Here is an 18,395-nt window from a genome sequence, read left to right as displayed (position 1 = left end):
AATGGGAACCGGGGTCCAAGCACCAGCTGCCCAGGAGGACCTGCCAGCCAAAGCATCCATTCGTAACTGACCAGCAGTCCAGTGTCCCAGAGACATCACCCAAAGCTGCCTTTCCCCCCTTTGCTATCCGTCCCCTCCTCCACATCGGGTCTGTCTGTTACAAACAAGAGCAGCGAATACCCTTCACATACTTCAGCACTGAGTAAAATCACCTCTCCCCTCTGCACCAATGCAAGGTTGGTAATGAAAAGAGGAGATGCCAATATTTTGCCCCAAAAGGAGAGAGGCTTAAATAGGTTTTGCTGAAGTTTGTCTGGTATAACTCCAGTTCGGTTTCACTCTAAATGCTCGTTTTAATTTCTTGGGATCTTTGTGTTTGAGCAATAAACTTTCAGCTTTAGAATAAATGCTTCTGGGTGTTTGCCAGACACCCGAGGAACCCTCCCCCGCTGAACCTTTTCAGCACTGTTCTAACGTCGGACACGAGAGAGTTTATCACACCTGTAACTCCTCTGATCCTTGGGATGAATACATCAGGCCGCTAGCCCGGCTTCAGTAACCTGGCTGGCTGAGCAGCCCAGCAGAGCGAGAGACAGCGCACTGAGGCTCTTCTAGGGAAGATGGGGCTGGACAAAGCCAGCCCCCAAAGCACACCAGCTGGGAATTTTAACATCCCGTCTCTAATAGCTTTGAGTTTCTGACATCGTGAGGCAGCCGCTCCCAGAGTCCGCAGGCGTGCAGCTCCCACAGCGGGTGCTGGGAGACAGGATCAGCCTGGTTAGCTTCTGAAGGCTCTTGTATCAACGCCCCACCTGCGGGGCTCTCACCTCAGAGCAACCCCGTCAGAGCCTGCTGGACATATAAATAAATAGTCTCCCACGTGGCTGGCGGAACAAAAGCAAACTTGCAATCACTGACCCATTGAAGGGCTGGGGCCAGATCAGCAGAGAAACGCCAGGAGAAATCCAGAGTCTGCTTTTCAGCACGTTTCTATTCATTGATTTCTCCCCCTCTCGAAAACAGCCAACTGAGAGTGGAGAGGAGAAAGGCATGGAACCCTCCTGCAGAGCTGATGACAGACCTGATCCGTGGGACTCACCGCTGCAGGCTATTACCAAGGCCAGGAGCTCAGTAAAGATTTGTCAGGACAGCAGAGTGGACACAGCACCGGCCTGGGAGTCTGGAGACCTGGGTTCTATTCCCAGTTCTGCCACTGTCTTGCCACATGACCATGGGCAATTCTGTGTCTCAGTTTCCCCTCCCCCCATCTGCCTCAACCCTAACGACCCCTTCCCCCCCACCACGCCCACCCTGACCCTCAGCGGTGGGGCTGCCAGCCTGCCCCAGACCGAGCAGGGACAGCCAGTGGCACAGGAGGCAGGGCCACCTCCCTAGCCCCCGCACCAGCTGGGCAGGGTTCAACACGTCAGTCTAGGGTGCATAGAGCAAAGAGGTGGCTGGGGAGTTTAGCTCCCAAATCAAGAGAAGACACAGCTGCTGCAGAGACTGCATCATGCCACAGGCTCCACTCCGGCTTGAAAGCAAGGAAAACCCTCGGGGAATCATAATGGAGCCTACGTGCCCAAGTCGTTTTGCATTTGCTGTGTTCAAATGCTTCAAACCCCAAGGCGAGTGCACCGGTAACTGCGCCGGTGTGAGGGAGCCTTACCCGGCTTGTGTCTCTCCATGGTGCTCTCCTGACTGGGGAGCCCTCCGGATGAGGAATCGCCACTCGAGGTCACTTCGGGGCTATAGTGCTGTTCCAACGGCAGCAAAGGACGTTGAGAGGCTGCATATCTGCGAAGGGAACGGGAGGTGTGACAGATGAAGCCGGCAAACTCAGGCTGCTAAAATAATCCTGTGTTCTCATTAGCAGGTTTTTTAAAAGCCAGGATTCAGGCTCGGGCGGGGGAGGGGGAAGGGGAAAAGCTGTGAGCCGAGTAAGAGGCAGAATGTGCAATGAGAAGCCTTGTGAAGTCTTGCCGCTGAACACAGGCACCAGGCAGACCCCCTAAAATAATGGACGAGCCGGAGGGACACAGCACGGAGCCTGGAACTGCAGGCTAGGAGAGCAGCCATCCGAACTCACCAGGGCTACAGTAAATCCGACATTGCCTGGGGGCTGTGTGCAGGAATAAGCCAGCGCGGTACGCGTCAGGCAACGGACAGCCGAAGACCCTATCTGAGCAAACACAAACCACAATGCCGGGGACAGAGAACGGCTCGTTGCTGGGGAGAGACCCCCCAGAGCTCTCTGAGGAGCAGGGTACAGCTGGGCCTTTCTCCACCACATGCCCACGCCCCGGGAGTCACGTGCTGCGGGGGCTCCCGCACTGGAGCCGGTTCATTAGCAGTCTGCTCAGCCGGCGCTCGACGGCTCCATTTCCCTCACTGGCCCCAGAACGTGGCTGTTCCCACTGGAAGCTCTCTGGGGCAGGAGCTGGGTCTCACTATGTGTCGTGCATCGCCCAGCCCGACGGGGCCCCTCTGTTCTCTGTCAGGGGGTGTCTGTGCAGTGCCTGGCCTGATGGGGCTCTGATCTCAGTTGGGGGGTGTCCAGGGCGTTTCCCCAGCTGGATCATGGCTACTGAGCACAGCTCCCCCAAGCGAATGCTACCAGTGAGGTGGCTGGTGAGTGGATCCCTGCACGTCCTGTGGCCGTGCTCTGTGCAGGTGAAAGCAGCTGGCCAGACCCCATTATAAACACACACTGCTCTTCGCCAGATGCAGGGGCACTCAGCTCTGGTTTCAGAGCTCAGGTAAAGGCTGATGGGGCTCACCAGGCGGGCAGAGGGATGGGATCAGCCCAGAAAGGAAGAGTAACTCCTGTAACAGGCCAGTGCATGACAGTCACCTCTGCGGCTGCTGCTCCCATCTTCCCATATGCTCAATATTCTACAGAAAGGGGATTGGCACCGTACGTGGCTCCTGTCCCAGCTGCTGGACTACAGCGTGCCGAGTGGACTCCTGCTCACCCAGCACTGGACAGGACCCTGGATTGTCAATGGGGAGGAGTTCTGCTGAGCCAGGGCAGAGTAAAAGCTGCAGTAACTGGCCGTGAGAATGACGCGTCGCCCCCCTCCTGGTGAAGCAGAGTTGCCACTTCCCGGCTCCCTTGGCCCGGCGTACGCCGTTCTGGCCAGGGCTCAGAGCATCTTCTCACGAGGGGGAGGGTGGATGTGTTAATTGCTGGCAATGGAAGATCCCCTCTGTGCAATACGGGACACAGTGAAATGGGCACTCCCCCCGACATCGCTCCAGGCTTGCCGGCAGCAGACGGGCTATCAGACTCGCGCAGCGGGGTGGAGAGGTTAGCACCTTTCCCCTGTTCCTTAGCCTACCTTTCTGGGGATGGCTTATAGCGGGTGTAAGCGGTTCCTCCTGAGCCTGGAGTTGAGAAGCTGCCTGACGGCTGCCGATAGGGCTGGGCTCTCTCTGCCCCTGCTGGGGAGGAGGCGGTGGAGGCATGTGGCGTCTCAGGGAAGCTAACCGGCCTGGTTCAAAGAGACGCACACAGAGAAAGAAAGGCTTTCAGTGCTTGGTCTGCCCTAAAGATTCAAACATCCCGAGCCAGAAATCCCCCAGAAACCCAGCCCAGCTCTGTGCACTTCCTCCTGCAGCAACCAGCTGGAGAGCCCCAGAAAGTACCAAGACTCGGGCCCAAAAGAAGAAGAGCAAGGCACGTAGTGAGCGAGTGTGACGGCCAGTGGAGCTGGAGAACATGGACAGTGCGGAGAGCGGTCACCGGGACGTGCATCTGCACAGGTGCGTACACGTTCACTCCTTGGTGAATGGCAGGGGACACTTCCCCCCAGCCGTAATACATCACTGCATGCAAGAGTCCCTGGCAAGTGACACGGAGTTGCACTGGAAGCTACTGCTGGGGCTGTCCCAGCTCAGCCCCTCCCTGTGCTGCTAGCCACCCCGTCTCACCACATTCACCCTTTCTGCTTCCCGTTCTCAGCTGGAGAGAAGGAGACACTAATGCAAAGGGAGGCCCTGACGTGCATTAAAGGGCTGGCGCAATGTTGCTAGGGTTCTCAGGAGTTCGTACTGACCAGCCCCTCCCTTGCCGGAAGGGAGTTGGAATGCAAAAGGCCGATTGTCTTGAGCAGCCTGGACCACCACTGGCTGGGCGCGGCTAACGCAGGCTGGGGACTGCAGACCAGGCTCTCAACAGGGAGCGAGATCAAAGGCTGCTGGTTCAATCTGCCCCCAAAAGCTGGAATCCCAGTGTTCAGGAAGGTACGAAAGGGCCGTTCAAACAGGAGCCCCCCACACCCTGGGGTAACCAGCTTGGAAGAGGCAGATTTCCACTATCTGTGGCAATGTTTACAGTAAATTGGGTGTGCCGTCTGCTAGGCCCCATTTTCACAGCCTGTTCCACCCACCGCAGGACCCTGGCCCAGGCAGGAGGGTGAACCTCAGTCAAGGCCACACAGCTGGGGGACACCACAGTGCTCAGTTGTACACACGAGCCATTTCCGAAAGCCTCACGTACTGACCTCAGCGTCAGGCTCGTGCACACGGCTCGCACTCACTCGTGCGCTGCACCACTCAGGCCCCACCCACAGGTCACCCCACGGACTGCCCCTCGGCCCCTGCACCTCAGCCCCACCCCTGCCTTACCTCTTGCTGGGCAAGGGCTGTGGCTCGCGGTACGGGACGACAGAGGCCTGTTTGGGGGGCCTCGTGAGGGACTGGGCATGGCTGAGGGGTGGGGGGTCTGCCCATTTGGCTGCCTGCGAGGAGTTGTGCGAGGCAGGGCCGCTCCACTGCCATGCCGAGTTGCTGCGGTAGGGCGGGCGGTGCCCCGTGGGCACGCTCTCCAGCTCTGCCTTGTGCTCCATGCTGCTCATTTCGAAGGACTCGGCCCATCCCCTGAAAAGCAAACAGCGCTCGTTGCTGCGGGCACGCGAGACTCTCTGCATGTGAGCCCGGGCGGGCAGCTAATGCCGCCTCTTCCCCTGCCGAGGGGCCGCCCATGCAGCCGCAGAGGGAAGAGGCGCTGCTCCTTGGAGGTTGTGCTGCCTTCCCCAGCTCAGCACTGCGTTTAACCGCACAGCACCATGCCAGCAGCAGCATCTCCCTGCTGCTTGCCAGGGCGACGCACAGGCAGCTGGAACGGAGGAGGTGACCTACTTAGCCTCTTGTGGGGGAAACCAGGACGCAGGAGCCTAAAGACGGACGGACAAAACCCTGCCCGCTGGGGGCTTCTCAGGCCAGGGTCCCCCGTGGCCCTTGGAGGGGAGCGTGCTGCGCTCCTCCCACCCACCCACAGCTCCCTCTGTGCGCGGGAAAGGCACCAAACGCCCCCAGGCTGGAACCCTGCTGAGGCCGATTTACAGCCGTCTCAGTGCTGGCGGCCCTGGCCTCCGTGGTTCATCGTCTCGCTGCACCAGGTTACTCTGCTAACAGAGATGCTGCACTACCCCACAGCTCTGCTTCGAAACCCTCCTGCACATCCCATTTGCTGCAAAGGGGAAAAACCGTGTCTGGAGCAATTCCTGCCCCGGCACTAGCTAGGCCACAGCCGCAGGCTGCCAGAGGCAGGTGCGGGGCCCTCAGCAGCTGGCAACGGCTCAGCCTGGTGGAAGGGAGCCTGCACTGGCCCCCTCATTGCTTCATTTCATTATGGGCAGCGAGACAGCGGCACCGCCCGGCCTCGCCAGCGCAAACCTCCTCGGTTCGGTTTGGGGCAGGGAAATGAGCTGGAGCAAGAGAGTTCTCCAGATTTCTTAGCGTTACTGGGAGCTTTTTGTTCAAAACAGCCATGGGGGGAAGCCCTGAAGGACAACGGCTTGGGGATTGGCTGCCTACTGACAGGCAACAAGAGCCATGTTTAGGCTCCTGGACACCTGGCTTGATTTTCAGATGTGAGCAGCAACCGCCCTTCCCACTGACGGGGCTGTTGGTCTACGGACTTCGCACCCGCCATGGGAAGAGTTGGGCCGACGGGAAATGGCAACAGGTCTGGAGGAATCCAACTGTAAAGCCCAACGGTCCTAATTCTGCTGCTGCCGTTAAAAGCCGAGGTTACAGACGATCCCTGCCAAAGTAAGTAACCAATGGCCAGGAGCGAGAGTGGGCACCTTGGCGGATGGCAAATTCCACTGCACTTTAGTTGGACCCCTCGGCTTGCTGGGCAACATCCCTCTCAGCACTAGCAGAAACGAGTGCTGCACCCGCGCCCCGAGGAAGCCCAGGGGTTGACACTCAGGTGAGCACGGCAGGGCCACGCCCGCTCTCCATGTATGCTACGCTGGGACTCTCTCCTGGGAGGCGCTAAACAGCAGTGCGGACGTGTGGAGCCGGGGGGTTTGGATGGGCTTGAGAGCCCGTGCTGCTGTCCTTAGCACGTCTGCCTGCCCAGCGTGAACCAGCCCTAAGAGCCTCATCCCACCCACCCAGCCAAGGCACAGGAAGGGCAGGAGGGTGCTCCATGCTGTCCATCTCCCGGGGCAGTTTAGCTGCAATCCAGAGACCGACTGAGAAATAAGCCCTGATGCTATGAAACGGTTTCTCAGCCCTGCTGCTAACTGGGGCCTGCCACACAGTGAGGTCATTGCACAGCCCTGGGCTGGCAAGTCAGCGCAAGAGCCAGCCTCTCGCTCCTCCCTCCTAGCGCAGGAACTAACTTCACACGCAAGACGACAACTTAGCACAACTCCCCTTAGCTGTGGCCATTACGGTACCTGCTCCCTGCTCTAAGACATCGGCCGTCTGGCTCCCGAGCAGAAAACACGCTCCCATCCCTGCAACACGCGACCACTCCAGCAGCCACCACTCACGAGCAGAGCTCGGTCCACGGCCGGGTTTGGGTTTTGATTTGGGAGGAGACGATGCCTACAAGTTTATCACTGTCTGAACTTGCCCTGCAATGCCGCAGAGCAGGCGTGGCTTAGAAGTCAAAGCACAGAGAAAGCTGCAGGGGCCACATGCAAATCTGTTCATAAATGGGCCCAACTTAACCCTATCAAAGCCAGAGAACTCTGAGCAAGCCCCCCCCAGTAACTCAGCTTGTCGTGCTGAGCGACTACAGCACAGACCGTCCTGGCCTTGCCAGCCAAGGCCAGTTGGCTCTCACGCGTCAGGGGTTAGCCAGGCTCATGGCCCCATCTTCCCCTGGCCCAGTGTCCTGCCAGCCGTTGCCCCAGGGGCGGAGCCGGATGGCTTTGGGCCCCGCTGTTTGCACTCCCATCAGTATACCTTCCTTTTTAATGGAAGCTATCAGCAGCTCAGCTCCCCCCTGCCGCGGCGGAGCGGAGGGCCCGGGGAAGCGAGGCGAGCCTGAACGCCATGTGCCACGGCGCCTTGCACAGCAGGGCCCCCGGCGCTGCACTTCGGTAGCACTAAGGCCTGGCGGGAAACGCGTGACAGCCCCCCGGGGAACAGCGCTGGCAACGCTGCAGGGCACAGTACCTGCGAGGGACGCCGTCCTCGTGGGGCGGGACGATGACCACTTTCACCGTGACCGAGGTCCGCAACAAGTCGATCATCTGGTCGTGGGACAGCGTCACCACGGCAACTTTACAGATCTCCACCAGCCGGCTGCCCTGCCGGAGCCCCGCCTGCCACGCAAACCCGTAGTCCTCCACCTCGGCCACCGTCCCGTCATACTTCACGTGGAAGCCGAGCTGGCCCAGTCCGTTCCTCCGGAGGGTCATGTCGACTGTCTCGCAGCCCAAGGTCATGACCTGCGGAGGGCACACGGAGCAGCAATCCCAGCATCACCAGACCAGCAAATGGCCCCCACTGGGGCAGCCTGTTTCAGCCAAAGCTGCCTGCCAAACTAGCCTGCAGCCTCAGCCTCTCCTTTGGTGCCGGCTTCACCCCGCTGCCCCCCGACGCTGCTCACAAGAGCTCAGGGGCTCGTGCTTGGCTTGGCACAGCAGGGAACCTGCTCGGATGCTGCCACCCTCTCGAGCCGAGCGCCATGGGGCAGTCTGACCGCGTGCCCAGCGTGGAGGTCCAGGTTTCACGGACAGGCTCTGCACCCTGCTCATGCTCCTCTGCCACAATACGCGTGCATTTGCACTGGTGGTTTTCACTGAATGCTGCCCTTTACCTTCCTCCCAGTCCCCAGACTCAACAGAGAGCTAACAGCTAGCACCCCTGGGAACCAGGCAGCCACTTTGCTGCTGGCTGCTCCATGGAGATCAGCTGGTTGTGGGCAGCCCCTCTAACACGGCGTGTGCAAACCCATGTCCTGTAGCGCTCGCGGCCGGCATTCTGTGCACAGGGCGCTCCCCTATGCTGGGCTCCTGTTCATTTCACCTCTGCCTGCCAGCAGGGGGCCTGCTGGGCTCCCCCTTGCACCCCAAGATCTTGGAGAGAGGAATCGGGCCCATGGAGATGAAGTCCCAGGCAGATGGCCTGACCCTGGGCTGACTGTGCCTGGATCAGCTGCTGCTCACTGCCCAGGAAACGGGGTCTGCACACAGTGGGCGAATGAATACAAACGAGGAGACAGGAGCCCGAGACAGTCACTGGGAATCCTGCAGCGACTTGGGCCCATGTGTGACCCCATCACACCCACTGGCAGCTGGAAACATTCTGCCCACACCACTGAGGAGGCAGTTTGATTAGCAGGCAGCCGGGACGGCTGGGTTCCATCCCTGGCTCTAGGAGGCGAGTGGGGGCTGGTGGGTTAGAGCAGGGGGGCTGGGAGCCAGGACTCCTGGGTTCTCTCCCCAGCTGTGCCACTGATCTGGTGTGTGTCAACTTGGACAGCCTACCTCCCCTCTCACCCCCTTCATCGGTCTCATCTATTAAGAGTGGAGGCTCTCTGCGCAATGGGGCCCCCGGGCGTGACACTAATGCACCAGCCAGCTTTGCTCCTACCTTGAGTCGCTGCACTATCTCCTTGATGTCCTCAGGGCTGCTGTCCGCGGCCTGGATGGAGACATGGTCCCCTCTGCCGTAGAAGATCCGGAGGGTGCTGGGATCAGGAGTCCAGCCGATCACATCCCTGCAGAAGCAGTTGAACACCACCTCCTTGGTGGCGAGGTCCAGCAGGACGATGAACTCGTTGGAGATGGCCAAGATGCACTCGATCTCCACCCCCTGAGCAAAGTCCTGGGCTGAGACGCGCCAGGCGATGGCCCCGCTACTGTACTGCTCCGCCCCCACACGCGCCTTCATCTTCTCTTTCTTCTTGGAAGTCAGGGAGATCAAGTTGAATTTCCCCGTGGAGTCGATGGGCGTATTAGTGACGCAGTTCTCTGCCAGGTCCTTCAGGTACTCCTGCCTGGTGCGCGTCGCCATGGTGTGGAACTTGTCAGACTTGTGCGCGGCATTCTCAGCATTGATCACCTTGGCCAGTAAGAAGTCTCTAAAGATGTCAGACTTGCAGAAGGTGACGCCGCTGGGGATGGGGGGGCCGAAGGGGGGAGCATCTTTGGATCTGGTCACAGCCACGCTTAGGAAACGAAGGGGAGGAGAAAAACCACTTAGAAGAGCTGTCTCCCGCTAGCGCAGCAGCTTCAGGACACATCATGTGTCTTCCTGGATAGGGCTAGCTGTGCAAAACTGGCTAGGGGTTTCTGTGCGCCCGAAGGAAGGCGCCTTTCGGAGGGCAGGTGCTCAACCCCAGCTGAAACTCAGGCCCCTGAAGTAAGGCACCAGGTCCCGTAGCCTGGTGCCAAGTAAGGCACCAGGTCCCGTAGCCCCAGTCTTCTTCGAGCGATTCACAGAGCTGGAATCAGAAAGCCTCTGTTCCCAGAGCAGAACGGCAGGAGAAACATTAACTCAAGCCACCCACACGTCCCCCACCCAGTGACTGCCTGGAGCATTCAGTCATGTTCGCTCCCACACAGTGCCAACATAGCCTGAGACCTCGGGTCAGAGCCTCGCCAGTGCGAACAGGCATCCTTCCCCCAGCACCTGCGGCCAGTTGAGCGGAAGAGCAGACAGCACCATCCCGGTGCAGAAAGCCAAGGGGCGCGGGTGGTGACACAGAACCCGAGCTGGCAGCCGAGAGCCAGGTGTCTAAAAGCTAACGGTGGGTTAGCAGCAGTTGAGGCTTACCTATAGCAAACGTTCTCAGTGCAAGGGCTGTGGACTCTGACAATGATAAAGACATGCTGGAAGTGTGAGCGGATATTCTGGGGGGTGAAAGGCAACGCTCCAGGCTCCTGGAAGATGATTGTGACTATGTCGTTTCCTATGTGCCGCTTCCTGAGTAGCTACCAAGGTGGGAACACACACACACGTTAGTGCCCCGGGTGCCGCATAAAGACAGCATTAACGGGCAAACACGCGCAAGGCAGATGACAAAGGCTCCGGGGGACCTCGCCGTCCGGTCAGATGGCGAGAGGAGAAGCGGGCAGGAAAATCGGGCCTGACCCAGCACAGAGACGTAGCCACAAGATTTGAAATGTTAAAGCGAATCCCATTTGGAGAGCCTGGGCTGCTGGCAGCTGCATGGAGAGCGGGATCGCCCTTCACCTCCCAAACCAGCGGGCACCACATTGCTGTGTTCTCCCCGCCAGAGCACGTGGAAGGACTCGGCAATGCCAGTCAGCGATGGGACAGAGCCACAATCACTGCTAGCTTTGTGGGGAGCCCAGCAGACTGCTCTCCATCTGAGCTCTCTGTGCCCATGGCACGGCTCCTTTGCAGACGGGGAAGGGTATCGAGACTCTCAGGCCAGTTCCTGGCAGTCTGGCGCCTAGCTCCGATTACAAACCCAGATTGTCAGGAGCCCAGCTGCTATTTGCCCCCAGCCCAGCCCAGAGGAGGGATGGGCCAGTGGGCAGGAGACCCAGGTTCTCTTCCCAGCTCTGCCATGACTATGACCGTGGCCAAGTCATTCAGTCTGGCTGTGCGTCAGCTCCCAGCAGTGCGTCCAGCGGGGACGACTGCACGGCTTTCCTCCCGGAGCGTGAGAGGATGAATCCACTGGAGTGTGTGCAACAGAGCACGGACACTTTCTCCTTCCTTACTCATCTACAGGACCCGCACCCAGAGCACCCTGGACATCCCACGCTGCCTGACAGCCGAACCCGGGAAGTCTGAAAACACATTTGCCTAGGAAGCGAGGGGAATGCTGACCCTGGTCATCAGAACAGCGCCACCTCCAGCCATTGTGCGGCACGCCAGAGCCCCGCAGGCTCCCCAGCACCCTGGGCTCTGCCAGCTGAAGGGCCGTTTACCTGCTGCCGGTTGTTGAGTGTGTAGGGGAGCATGGTGGAGACGTGGAACATGATCTCGTAGTCCTGATACGTGGTGTACAGAGAGTGGGTGCCGGTGGAGTCGGCTGCGAAGCAGAGGAAGAGAACAGACTCCGTGAGGGGGAGCTAGCTGACGCGCTCGGCGAGCTGACATAGCACACGCGCAGAGGTACGCTGTGCCGGCAAGCTCCGCACGTGCTCTGTAGCCACGGGCACCGATGCCCCCTGCCCGCAGACCCCTTGCCGCACGCACTGGGACTTACTCTTTGTGTCCAACTGGGCAGCGTACTTGCTGAAGGCTTTCAGACAGACCTTCTCCCCGATGAGGGAGAGGAACTCTTCGAAGGCTGGCCCAGCCTCCTCATTATTGTACATCTCCTCCTCTGAGCTCTGGCGTGCTTTGCAGTACAGGATCCCCACCTTGTGCTTCCTGCAGAGCTGCGCGAGTGGGAAGGGGCGTGAGACGCTGCCTGCTCTGTCACCAATCTCCCACCCCTCCCACCAGCAGGGTGCCACGCCTGGCCGAGCGCAGCCCAGCCCAGAGGATGGAGCGCTCAAAGGGGCCTAGGTGACTTAGAAGCATGAGTCCCATCACAAAGAGGATGGAGCCCCAGGGCCTAGCTCTGCTCCGAGATCAGCTTTCTGCCTTTGCAGACTGGCTGCGAATGGCCGCAAGCTATGCCCCTCTTCTAGCCGAGCTCAATGCCGATCCCCGAGCCAGCCCCTCATCCCCGTTCCCAGATTTGCAGCGGGTCTCCCACAGCTGACAGCAGGACCCCCAGAGGGCACGAAGCACAGCTCAGCACTGCCCATCTGCTGCACGCGACTCACCCCCTGCTCGTCAAGTTTCAGGAGCTGCTCTGTGACTTTCGGTGTGTTCATGGCAAGCCGCAGACAGTGGATGTTCAGCTCGGGGACCACATACTCCAGCACGTCCTTCAGGGGGAGGCCACGCACCGTCCCATGCTTGGTGGTGGTGGGAGTCGCGTCTTCCAGGATGGAGCCTCGCAGGGTCACGAGCTGCACCAAACACATAGAAGTGGGGAGAGGAGTTACAATCCTGTTCTCTGGGAACCGGCATGTCTCCAGGCAGACCTCCTGGCACAGGACGTCAGCCACTTCAGCCACGAGCTTGCCACGGAAATCCTGCTTAGAGAACTAAGAATGAGATGGCTTTGCTTAGGGAGGTCGGGCACGCCAGTGAGGGTCTTTGCAAACCTGCAGGGATGAGCTTCTCCTAGGAAAACACACTGTGCTTTCTAGACTCAGTAACCAGCGCAATGGTAAGGTCTCCAAACATACAAGCCAATGTAAAAATAAAGCCAAGTATCAGCATTCGACAGACTTGAACAGAGGTAGCACCTAAGCCCCCAACTGCGCCAGGCGCTGCCCAGACCCCAACCAAGGCCAGGGCCCTGTGGCACTGGGCACTGCACAGCCCCTGACCGAGGCAGTCCCTGACTCAGAGAGCTCCCAGTCTGAATAGACAAAACAGGCACAAACTGGGAGAAAGGAAGGATCCTCACCCCCATCTCGCAGACTGGGGGAAACAGGTCCACAGAGATCCAGTCGTGCCCGAGGTCAGACAGGGTGTCTCTCCTGGGTTCCAGCCAAACCCCTTCACCATGGAGCCCCCCTTCTTTTACAAGTACAAATAAAACAGTGCAACCCTTCTTCGGGATCTCCTCCAGCACTCTGCCTGCCTGGGGGAAAGGTGGCGAATCTCTGGAACCGCCCTGTCCCTTGCACCGACTGCAGGTGTACCTGGCTCTTCATTCGAGCCACACACCTGGCCTAGGACAAGTCACCAGGCCAGCCCCTTTGCCTACTGCGGGGCCCTCAGCACCTGCGATTGCAGAGGCCGGACCAGGAGAGCACCAGGAGCGGGAGCCCCCAGCGTCAGCACTGAGACCCTGGCTCGTGGCGCCGACGCCCGCCCCTGGCAGGAGCACGGAGGCAGGGCCGGTCACCAGGCTCGCGGGGATGCCGGAGAGTGCTGAAACTTCCCGCTGTGGCCTGTTCCGGCTGCCGCTGCGAGCAGGCTGCTTGGCAAGCCGATGGCAAGCCACGGCTCCCTCTGCTGGGGGCCAATCGGATTTCAAGGCCCGTTCTAAAGTCTCTCTAAGGGCATGTAAGCCCAGGGTTTTCCAACCCGGGCTCGAACCCAGGGCTCTGGCATGCACACTGCAGTAACCACGTCCCAGAGTCCGAGAGCCCCCACTCTAGCCCTAAGACCGCAGTGCTCGGGGGAAAACCTCACTGCCCGCCCTGCACGGTACCAGCAGGCAGCTCCCTAACCCACCTGCAGCCAAGCACTTACGCAGCTTGCAGAGGTCCTCTGCTGAGCCCAGACCCGGTCCTCTAGCTCAGAGCAGGGTCCCCGATTCAGGCCCTGCCGCCTGCCCAACCCCTGCAGGGAGGGACCTGGAGCCACCCTCCTGACAGCTGATTGAACCTGACGGGGAAGGTTAGCGCCGCAGCATACCAGAACCCTGCTTGTGCCCCACAGGACGAGGCTGGGGGGCCCTCGGACAGAGGTGGTTTCCAAAGACCCCCTCGATCCAGAATACAGACACACAGGCACTCTCTGGAGGAAGACGGCAGCCGTGGCCGCCCCAGATGAGAGGACGTACCTCGCTGGTCCGGAAGATAATCCTGTACTGGTACTGGGGCCCGTGGTCTTTATGATCCTCCAACTTCTCTCTCCTGATGCTCACAGCCACTGGTCCCAGCTTCTCATCCACGCCAAAGTAGTTGGAATGCTCTGAAAAAGCAAGGAGGTGCCTTGCCAGAGAACAGGAGCAGGTACCGGGCAGAGGGGCTGGTCGAGTGAACGGCATCCTGGAGACACGAGTCACTGACGTGCCCTCAGCAGAGAGCAATGGGCCGGTCCGAGCGGAGCTCGTTGTTACGGAGCCCTGGAACTGTGCACTCGTGTATGGAAGCTAGTTTCGGAGCACTCAGGAATATAAACCTTTGTACGTGCCACGAGGGACATCCTAGTTCTGGTGCAATGCTCAGCCCTGGCACCGGCAAACTCAGTAGAACCAGAATCTGCCCTGACCACGAGCTACCCTAGCAGATATGCACACACCCATCCGCCCCTGCAGGGTTATTGTTAGAAAAGCCCCAAACCACCAGCTCTCCACTAAACACAATTCCATCAGCCCAGCCCCACATTAGACACGCCAACAGACCCCTTGGGAGCCACCCTACAATAATAAGCCAGGCTGTGGGCACAGAGTCACAACGACAAACCCGGCAACATTTCAGCCCCAAGGTGATCAGACAGAGCTGTTCACCCCTCGTGTGTGACAACACAAGGCAGAACACTGAAGGCTGATACAGGAAGTGACTTTCTCTACACAATTAGCATGCGAAATTCATTGCCACATGCATCACTGAGACCAAAAAATGTAGCAGGGCTCCGGCTTGGGTATCGATATAGTTACAAAGAATGCCCAGAGCAAGGCTTTAGCAGCCCAGGCCTGGGAGAGGGTATTAAACCCTCTTGCTCTGGGACACAGACAAGCCTTTAACTAGTGAGGGTTCGGAAGACCCCTTCTCAGGGGGCAGGCAATCCCATCACTACGGGGTCTCTAGCACTTCCCGTTGGTGCTGGCCTCTGTTGGGAGACAAGAGGCTGGGCTGGCCAGAGCCAGTCTGGTAACGCAGATGTTACCTGACCTGCGGGAACTGGGCCGAGCGGCAGGACGCCGCAGCTTTGCAGGGCTGGAGGCGACTGCCCGAGGCGCTGCTGGGGCGTTACCTTTGCCATGGAAATAGAGTTGGTAGTAGCGGGCCCCCAGGTCGACGTGCTCCACGTTGTAGCGTGTTAGCCTGCTGGGGCTCCTCTGCAGCTCCCTGGGGACCTCCAGCACGGAGATGCTGGCATTGGTGCAGTAGGCGTTGAGGGAGGGCTCCAGGAAGCCCCCCTCGCCCGCAGCCCCGCCGGGGGAGCCAGCCGACGCCCTGGAGAAGCTGACGGTGCGCTCGCACATGCCGCCCACCTCGTTGCGGAAGTGGGGGCAGCTGAGCAGCAGGTCGTTGCTGTTGTTATCCCCGAGGTCGTGCTCCAGGCTCTCCTTGTCGTTGAGGTCTTCGGTGCTGGCGAAGGCCGGGTCCAGCTCCCCCAGGCCGTAGGCCCGGGAGAGGGCAGCCGAGACGGCCGAGGCGGCCGAGGCGCCCGTCGTGGTATTCCGCCGCTGCGCCACCACTACTCGGGTGGCTGCCACCTGGTTGAGGTTGAAGAGCAGGCTCTGCACGTCGTAGTGAGCGAAGCTCTTCTGGCAGACCCAGGCCTTGCCACCCTCCTCCGGCTCCGCCAAGGCCCTCCCGGGCTCCCCATCGCTCCGGCTGCTCCGCAGCTTCTTGAAGATGGAGTCGCCTCCTGCCTCCCCCTTGGGGCCCTTCTTGCGGGGCTTCTCCTTCGGAGGAATGGGGGAGTCCTCAGGGGGGAGCCCCAGGCCGTTCCTCACGTCCGCCTGGGCGCTGCCAGCCGCTTGCAGGCTGGAGGCTGTGCTGGTGTTGGCCAGCAGCAGGTCGCTCGGCTTCTCGGGCGGCAGGCATCGCTGGGCTGGCTTCTCGCCGCGGAGCTCACTGAGCATGTCGAACAAGCTCTGTTCCGAGACGCCCTGCACGTCTATGGAGGAGGTGCTGCCGTACTCGCGGAAGAGGGGCAGGCCGCTCCCCAGCTTGGCCCCACGGGGCTCGAGGGCCTCTTCCAAATCACACTCGCTGAGGGTGATCTCGCTGTTACTCCTGTTGCGCAGCGGGACGAAAGCCCTGCCAGGCGATCGGGGCCAACCCTCCTGGAACTCCACGTCCTTGGATCTCCTCCTGGAGAGCCGGTGCAAGCCCCTGAGCCCTGAGGAGCCCAGGCTGGTGGGAGGAGGCTGCTGCCTATTCTGGAATCCCTTGGGTGAAAGAAAAGTCCTGCTGATGCCTGTCGAAGTTTCCATGTCCCTCGTGGGGCTTGGAGCGGCTGGATCCTTCAGTGTCTCTCTCTTTGGGGGCCAGTCGGCAATCCTGGCGCGCACGCCCATCTTTGGCATGGCAGGCGTGGTGGTGGTGGGCCGTGGCCCAGGCAGACTGTCCCCAGCTGGCTGCGAGGTGCCACCATTCTGCGCCCAGAAGCCTGGCGAGAAGTAATCCCCCCGCGTGCCAGCCAGACCGTCATTCCCCTTCAGCGCTGGTCCGCCAACATCCACACTTGCATGTGGAATGGGTCGATAGGATGTCATACTCCAAGGTCAGCGCTAAACCCTACTTCCAGGGGGAAAGGTCCGCTCATCTCCAGTGTGAAACCGGCCCCTCAGCCATTGCTGGGTGCAGCCAGGGCAGAATGGAAAGGCAAGGGCTTGCCAGAGCCAGCGTTACGACTTTCTGCCTGCTCGTCCCATGCTGCCATCCTCGCTCCCCGGGAGCCTGCAGCCTTTTATCGGGAGGCAACAGATTGGATCTGGTCCGAGGGGAAAGTCACTGCTCAGCCCTTGTTCCCAGCTGGTGCTGCTCCGGGGATGACAGTTCCAGATGCAGGCCAGGCGGGTGCAGTACCATTTCCCAGGCCTCCTAAAGCAGGGAGAGTAAAGGGAAACATTAGCAAAACGATGGAGGATTGAGCTTGTGAGTTCTTTGCAATGCTACTCACAGCAACTCTACAAATGGCCTTGCTTCTCTCCCCCTCCGCTACTATTCATGGTACCGCCCGGAGCCCCACCAGGCAGACAGTGGCCGACTCCTCCCCATTTCACAGGGGAGATCTGAGGGCCAGGAACTTGCCCAAGGTCACCCAGGCAGTCTGCAGCAGAAGTGGGGATTGAACCCACAACCAGTGCCTTACGCTCCCTGGGTTGCTAGGGGTCTGGGTTTTCCAGGGTCTGGGGCAGCCTGCCTTGCACGCTGCCCAGTGGCCTGACACCCATTTGGAATAAAACCCAATTAACCCCAACCCCTGCCAATTTCCCACACACTGGAACCCTGCATTCTGACCGGCTCGAGCTTTAATTCCAAGTCCAGCCCCCTTCTGTGTGACTGCCACAGGGAGCGACGCGGGTGCGGGTTTGGGGACAAAGCAGACGTGCCGGCCAGGCGTAGGACTGACGGCTGCTAGACCAGGCTGTAGTTGCAGGCACTGGTTTCTTAGGCTGCACGTAAAATCGTTGCAGGTTGAGTTCCTACTTTCGTCCTGCTCGGAAGTTGGTGTATTTAAAGCAGTGCACCAAGCGGCACTCACGTGAGCCGCAGAGGTGGTGACTGTCCTGAGGCTGCAAAGAACGAGCGCCACTGAAATGCACACCTGTGTATCACACGCTCCGAACTGATAACAGCTAACTGGAGATCCCCCGGGAGTTCCAGGAAGGCTGCTTTGCTCACTTGGCTGACTGACAACAGTTCACTCCCCACTCCGGCTCCACCTGTCACATTTCCCCCAAAGAACCTTCCCTCCTCAGGTAAAAGCCGTTCAGACCTTTCCCCAGGGTTAAAACATCTTGACTGGGTAGTGCTGCAAGTATCATCTAAGCCATAGGAAACTGAGTGACAGCTGCAGCATGAAATGGATTTAAACCCACAAAAGCAAGGAAAGCCCCGAGTTCAGACTGAATGTGCCCAGGCACCAAAAGGGAAAGGAGGCCGCTGTTGGCCCGGCCACCCGAGCCAAACAGAGACCACGGAGCAGACTAAACATGAGAGGACTTCCCTCTTCCCCCATGACTGTTTAGTTTCCCTAAGAGCCTTTGGTGAGGGACCTTGTCAGGCTTTCGGAAAGGCCAAGAACACGAGCCACTGGATCCCACCTTGGCCACATGCTTGCGGATTCCCTGAAAGAATTCGAACACGTTGGCGAGGCGGGATTTCCCTTTATAAAAGCCGGGCTGACTCTTCCCTGACCTATCGGGTTCAGCTGCGTGTCTGAGAATTGTGTTCAGAATTTTCACTGCGTTTGGATCAGGCTGTTATCCGGACAGCGAAATTAATCATGTGACCCATTTTTATATGGCAACAACATTTAAGATCACTAGTAAATGCATCTAATACTGCAGCTGGAACAGCTCCCACGTCTGTGGAAGGTGGGCAAAGGATCTCGCTGGCTAGAAAACAACCAAGGACTGTGAACGTGAATTCTCAGTGGCCCTGTCTTTTTCTCCCCACCCCCCGAATGTTTTCTGAAATACCAGTTGGATCTTCTGTCTACAGCTGCAGAGTGCGGCCCATTGGATT

At 59.4% G+C, this 18,395-nt stretch overlaps 1 protein-coding gene across 5 annotated transcripts in view; it reads right to left on the bottom strand.

Annotated features, from left to right (window-relative positions):
* SIPA1L3 (signal induced proliferation associated 1 like 3) overlaps positions 1-18,395 on the bottom strand; it is a 112,378-nt gene that overhangs the window by 18,653 nt on the left and 75,330 nt on the right. For all 5 annotated transcript variants that reach the window (XM_078850278.1, XM_073322303.2, XM_078850275.1 and 2 more), the window contains 11 exons: positions 14,944-16,745; positions 13,808-13,938; positions 12,006-12,194; positions 11,438-11,612; positions 11,157-11,260; positions 10,030-10,187; positions 8,845-9,421; positions 7,423-7,697; positions 4,630-4,881; positions 3,342-3,494; positions 1,670-1,797 (listed from right to left, as the gene is read on the bottom strand). In XM_078850278.1, the coding sequence (XP_078706404.1) occupies positions 1,670-1,797; positions 3,342-3,494; positions 4,630-4,881; positions 7,423-7,697; positions 8,845-9,421; positions 10,030-10,187; positions 11,157-11,260; positions 11,438-11,612; positions 12,006-12,194; positions 13,808-13,938; positions 14,944-16,417 (3,616 nt within the window). In that variant the 5' untranslated portion in view covers positions 16,418-16,745. The remainder of the gene's footprint in view (positions 1-1,669; positions 1,798-3,341; positions 3,495-4,629; positions 4,882-7,422; positions 7,698-8,844; positions 9,422-10,029; positions 10,188-11,156; positions 11,261-11,437; positions 11,613-12,005; positions 12,195-13,807; positions 13,939-14,943; positions 16,746-18,395) is intronic.

Source organism: Lepidochelys kempii, chromosome 23 (genome assembly GCF_965140285.1).
Source record: "Lepidochelys kempii isolate rLepKem1 chromosome 23, rLepKem1.hap1, whole genome shotgun sequence".
In the NCBI taxonomy this organism is placed as follows: Eukaryota; Metazoa; Chordata; order Testudines; family Cheloniidae; genus Lepidochelys; species Lepidochelys kempii.
This window is presented reverse-complemented; position numbering and strand designations above follow the sequence as displayed.